Source organism: Protobothrops mucrosquamatus, unplaced genomic scaffold (assembly GCF_001527695.2).
Source record: "Protobothrops mucrosquamatus isolate PMUCROS unplaced genomic scaffold, P.Mucros_1.0 scaffold7505, whole genome shotgun sequence".
In the NCBI taxonomy this organism is placed as follows: Eukaryota; Metazoa; Chordata; class Lepidosauria; order Squamata; family Viperidae; genus Protobothrops; species Protobothrops mucrosquamatus.
The window spans coordinates 11589-17526 of NW_015393305.1; the positions used below are offsets into that span (position 1 = coordinate 11589).

General features: G+C 35.6%; 1 protein-coding gene across 1 annotated transcript in view; it reads right to left on the bottom strand.

Moving 5' to 3' along the window:
- Window positions 1-4831, bottom strand: part of LOC107300578 (probable tubulin polyglutamylase TTLL1) — a gene marked incomplete at its 5' end in the record, with an annotated part of 8179 nt that extends 3348 nt beyond the window's left edge. The window contains 4 exons of the mRNA XM_015829892.1: window positions 248-334; window positions 1210-1353; window positions 2070-2178; window positions 4695-4831. Coding sequence (XP_015685378.1) covers window positions 248-334; window positions 1210-1353; window positions 2070-2178; window positions 4695-4831 — 477 coding nt within the window. The remainder of the gene's footprint in view (window positions 1-247; window positions 335-1209; window positions 1354-2069; window positions 2179-4694) is intronic.
- Window positions 4832-5938: the final 1107 nt, after the last annotated feature.

Consider the following 5938-nt stretch of genomic DNA (forward strand, 5'->3'; position numbering starts at 1 on the left):
AGTTAATTAAGAAAACATTAAAAAACAAGGGTAGAAATTGCTTGGGAAGTTATTTTTATGTTTTATGAGCATTTCTCAAATAAGTAGAAAAGTGTTGGAATTTTCTTTACAGATTTTCTTTTTGGGTTTATTTGTTTGATTGAGTTTGTTTTCTATGTCTTTCTAAACTATCTTTCAACAATTAAAAAAAATCCTTTTTCTACAGTTCTGAAAAACAGCACTGCAAAGACAACACAAGTTTAATTACCTCAATAAGCCATGGCTTAAGCTTGTCATCAATAATGATGTCATATCCATAGCATTCAAAGCAATGTTTATCATTGTTCATCACAGGCTATAAGAGATGAAAGTAAACATGAGAAGAAGGATGTGCAATAGATCATCTTCGTAGTGTATTGAAGAAGACTATTTAAATAATGTGCACAAGACATTTTAAATATAACCTGAATATTTACAAAGAAGTTGTGCAAGCTTACCAATAATACTATAGATAAGAATATAAATCCTCAAATATAAAGAGGAAGAATATGAAATCAAACAAAAGATTCACAATTTATTTGTCTGAAACTGTAAATAAAAAGAATGCCTACAATTCAAGAAGGCAAACTGTTCTAGTATTTTTTACAGTCATAAAATCCCTCTTTTTTTTTTTTTGCTCTTATAGACTCTTGAGAAGAATGTCTTATCTTTTCCTTATTTAAAAATTCTCAGGAAGGCTATTAAGTTTTTATGTAACATTTTTATTTTGAAGGCTAATACACTTGTCACTCTTAATAGAGTTAAGTATATTGGTAGCTTTCTCCCATAATCTAATAATAAGATGGCTTAGATTCAATAAATCACTCAATGAGCTATTTTTCTTAGAATTTGTATTTGTAGCTGTACATTCTTTTGTAAGGTTGCTAAATGTCATATTTATCTTGATTTTACTTTTGTTTAAAGATCAGTGGAATGCATACCATAAAAATAAGTATTTATTGTGCTTTTATATTACACAGCTTCTCTTATGTTTGACATTCCACATTCCAGAATAGCAGAATATGTAAAATAATGGATTACAAAATATAAGGAATAAAAAATATGTCAAACATTTACTATGATACTTGTTCACATTTCAATAACAAATATAAGTAACCATTGAAAAGAATCTGAACGGGTCTTTTGTATTTCTTAACGTTCCTTTATCGTAAACTTGCTTTTTCTACTCACTGCAACTGCTTTCAATGATTGTACAATTATCCAATGTATTTCATCAAACAGTTTGTTTGTGACATCTTTCCCTCGAGTGCTTTCCAGATACAAACGCAGATTACTGACCGTCCATTTGCCACCATGAATGTGGTTGTAATCATCCTACAAAAGTACATCAAATTATCATTTTTACTTTCAAAAGACTTTTCAGAACCAGACGTCTTCTTTAAATCTGATAATTTGGATTATGCACACAAACAATCAACAAAAAAAGTATAGACTTTAAGTAGGCTTTAATGCATTTTTATCCTGCCAGGACACATCCTATAGTCTTTTAATATTAATTTAAGGACAAGATAAATTCCAAAGCTAATAAACAGAATAATTAACAGAAGATTTCAGTCTAGGTGTGTTAAAATGTTTATGTTCTAGGTAGGAGAGCAATGGGCTACGTCAACTGTTCATTGGCTACTTGTTTCAAGTGATAGATTTAATTCTTTATGTTCTAGAATATTGTTTTATGGTTTTTGTATTCTTGTGAGTGGCCTAAAGTCTCAGGACACAGCTGCATATAAATTATCACAAACAAATAAGTATAGAATAGAATAGTATTCTTTATTGGCCAAATATGATTGGACACACAAGGAATTTATTTCCAGGGCCTCAAAATTTTGCTGCCAATAGCAGCCTCGGCGAAATGATCTCTAGTAGTTTTGATGTTTCTTAATATTTTCTGCGACTCACTGCGAATTGCATACACAAGAGATGAGACACTGAATAAATAAACATATTTAGAAGTATAACTGAGCAACTTGATTTTTGTTACACATTTTAATTAATTCCAAATAATTTAGATCTACATTATAAAAGGAACTTACCCCATGTTTCTGAATGGCAACATTTGTAAGATGGACAAACATGTTATCCAATTCACTTGTACTTGGAGTATATTTTACTGTGCAAAATCGGCAAAACCCAAGTTTATACCTTAAATATAAAGAAAAGATCTTATCTTATAACTTAAATGTTCTTAAAGAGACAGCTTATTTGACAGTAGTTGCTTTGATCTTTCTTTTTTTATTTATTACAATTTTATAACATGTTTTATTTCATGTAAACTGATTTTCTATGCAAAGGGTTGGTTACTTTTGTCCTGTCCAATCAACTTTTTTTTACTTTGATCTCTTTCTGAATACCTTGTTACTATTTTAATCCTTATTCTATTGTTTCCTATTCTGTTGTGTTTTAATTTATAAATTGCCTGACAGATTATTTATTATTATTTAGGAGTCCAATTCCAATTCAATCAATAAGTAGCGAATCAAATATGGTTCAATATGTGCAGTGGAAATCTGGTGGGATTTGTAAGAATTTAAATAGAAAAAGAACATAGAAATTAACATTGGAAATTAAAAGCCTTTGATTTTTCCCACCACCATCACTCCCCTTTCAGCAACCATCATTCCCTGAATAAACATATAATCATAACACTTCACTTAGCACTTCACTGGCTCAATCAAAAATCCTCAAGGTAAGGAAAGACGCCAGATTCCCCCTCATAATAATCTACACCTACGAAGGATCTTCCTGAATTTCACACATCCTCAGGTCTATATCTTATATACATCTAAACATACACCTCACAATCAAAGCCTAGGGCAGGGGTAGGCAACCTTGGCTCTTTTATGACTTGTGGACTTCAACTCCCAGAATTCCTGAGCCAGCATAGTACCGGTAGTACATCCCTAACATTGTAGGCTACCTTCAACCCTTGCATGTGGTTGGATGAATAAACTACTCCTAACAGCTGCCACTTGTGCTTATTTGTAACCCAGCTCAGGAAACGGACCACAAAAATTCTTCTAACACATTCAACAAGGAAACAATAGAAAGAGAAGAATTGTACTGTTTTATGCACCCATTGCTGCCCCAAAATTCAGATGTTGATCTGGTAGATAGGATCTAGTTTAAATTAACTGGAGGAACAAGTAAACCAACACTGCTATTTCTATCTAGTATCATATCAGCCAGGGAGAAGAGATGCGTGAACACACTTGATCTTTCAAAGAGGTATGAAATGCAACAGAGGATGGTATTGGACCCAAGGAGATACAGGAAAGAATGGGTCCTATAGTGGTCATTCCACGGGATAAGAGAACTGGCACTAGAAGTTCTCCTCTCCTTGCTCCTTGACAAGAAAAGTCATAATGAGAGAAGACAAATCTTTCTTCTTTCTTATCAGAGGCAGAAGCAACAGTGGAGAGAAGCAGCAGAAAATGACTCCTTTGGTATCGTTTTTCCTAGGAGACCAGATCCTGGAATGAAGGAATTGTTCTCCACCCTGCCTCTCTCTTCCCCATGATTCCTGCGCAAATAAAACTTCTACTTCATTGCCAGGGCAGATTAGGCATTGGAAGTGTGATTCCCAAACTAAATAATGGTATTGAGTACTGCCCTGTGAAAGAATCCTGAACCACCAGGTCAAGAATGGGTGTATCCTAGCCCAGGACAGGCATGGCAAGTTTGGCTGACCTGGTCTGAATGGGCAGGAAGACAGAGCTAACCCATTGGTGGATTCTCCATCTCCTGTGCTGGAGAATAGGAGACTATAAAAAGAAATTGAAGTAGGTTTTAAAGGAAAGGGTTAAAGGGGATAAGATAGCACTCTTCAAATAGCAGAAACAATGCTGCCCCGAAAGCCAAGATTATTCTCCATTGCTCCAGAGTGCTGAATATGGAGTATCAGACATTAATAACAATATAGGAAGATTCAATGTTATAGTTGAATATTAGGGGGGGGGAATCTTCTAAACTGGAGCAGCAGATGATCAGTGTAACCTGAAAGGTGATTGATCTCTTTATTAGCATGTTTTAAGCATAATCTATAATCTAAACAGATATCTGGGAAAACCATGGCCATGATTTTCCCAGTTGCAATATATGGCTGTGAAAGTTGGACCATAAGAAAAGCTGAGCGCAAAAGAATTGAGGCCTTTGAACTATGGTGCTGAAGAAGACTCCTGCGAGTCCCTTGGACTGCAAGGCGATCAAACCGGTCAGTCCTAGAGGAGATCAACCCTGACTGCTCTTTAGAAGGCCAGATCCTGAAGTTGAAACTCAAGTACTTTGGCCACCTAATGAGAAGGAAGGACTCACTGGAGAAGAGCCTAATGCTGGGAAAGATTGAGGGCAATAGAAGAAAGGGACGACAGAGAATGAGGTGGCTGGATGGAGTCACTGAAGCAGTAGGCATGAACTTAAATGGACTCCAGAAGATGGTAGAGGACAGGAAGGTCTGGAGGAATGTTGTCCATGGAGTCGCGATGGGTCGGACACGACTTCGCAACTAACAACAAACAGGTATCTATCCTGAATGGCTGGATTCTTCTAATACTAGTCTTGCTGGTCTACATATCTATTTTCAACTCTACAATTCTACAATTCCCACCCACCCCCACCTCCGGGCAGCAAATAGAACAAAACAGAACAAAAACTGAACTTACATATAGCACCTCAAAGGACGGTAAGTAGATACCAATACATATAAGCGTAGATCAAATTTCTTCCCACCAATCAGAAGTGGATTACTGATATACAGGGAAATCACATACGCTTCTTTAGTGGACTGAGATACAAACCTAAAGACATTTATATTTCGTTATTTAAATGTATTAAATTAGTTTCCTTCTTTTAAAAGTAATAAAGACAAAGCCACGTACATCAATATGAAAAGTTTTCTTCTTCTGCCAGAGCCATGATATTTTTCAAACTCGGGCAGAATCGAATGTAAGCATCCACATGTAAATCTTACTGCTAGCTTGCTGACTTACTGCATTGTAAAAGGCTTCCTTCTTTCTCAAGGAAGAATGGAAATGCAGCACGCAGGCAATATGGGGAATGAATTATCTTTTCATCCATCACCATCTTCCTTCCAATCTCACTAAAAAGAAAAGAAATGGGAGCCTCTTCCTTTCAGGAAAGAAAAGGATGCCAAAGTAACTGATGTCTTTCAATTACTGAATCTTTACATTTTGGATATTTAAAGGTAGTTTTGTTATATTTTCTCTCTTTCTTATCATAAAATTTAAGATTTGTTTAATCGGTTGTGAGGTTGGACTGTCTCCCATGGAAAGACTGAAATTCTCTAGCCATCTGTCTCTAAACTATATTGCCAGGAGATTGCATTAAGGAAAGTATGACTTCCCTCTCTTCATTTTCACCTTTTAATTAACAGAAAGGCAGGACATGCATGCCCTATTTCTTTCACGTACTGGGACATGGGGTAGAAAGCCAGATAGGTGTCCCTGGGACTAACAGGCTCCTATCCCAAAATAGGAGGCAGGGCCATGGTGTGAAAACCCAGAGGGCTTTGGGAAACTAGATTTGAGACATCCAGTATTCTACTTTTCTGCTCTGGCTGTGCATTACAAATTTCAAACACATTTCTCAATCAGTGTATTTGTTGTGGCCACGAAACTTCATAAATGTGTCCTAAATAGCAAGCAGTTTCAAGTGCCATGAATATAGATAACTGCCCTTCAAGCATGAGAGTACTTATCTGAATCTGGAAAAAGGAGATTCAGGAAATAATTTTTCCCATTTGTTTTAATTTGATGTTTCCTATGCAAATTTCCTATTTACTTTGCAGAAAGTCTTTCTTTTTTTAAAATCAAGTCCTTACTACAAACTAATTAAATTAAGACAAACTTAGTGCCGCAACTTTAGTGTAAAGCGTAACTTAGGCTTA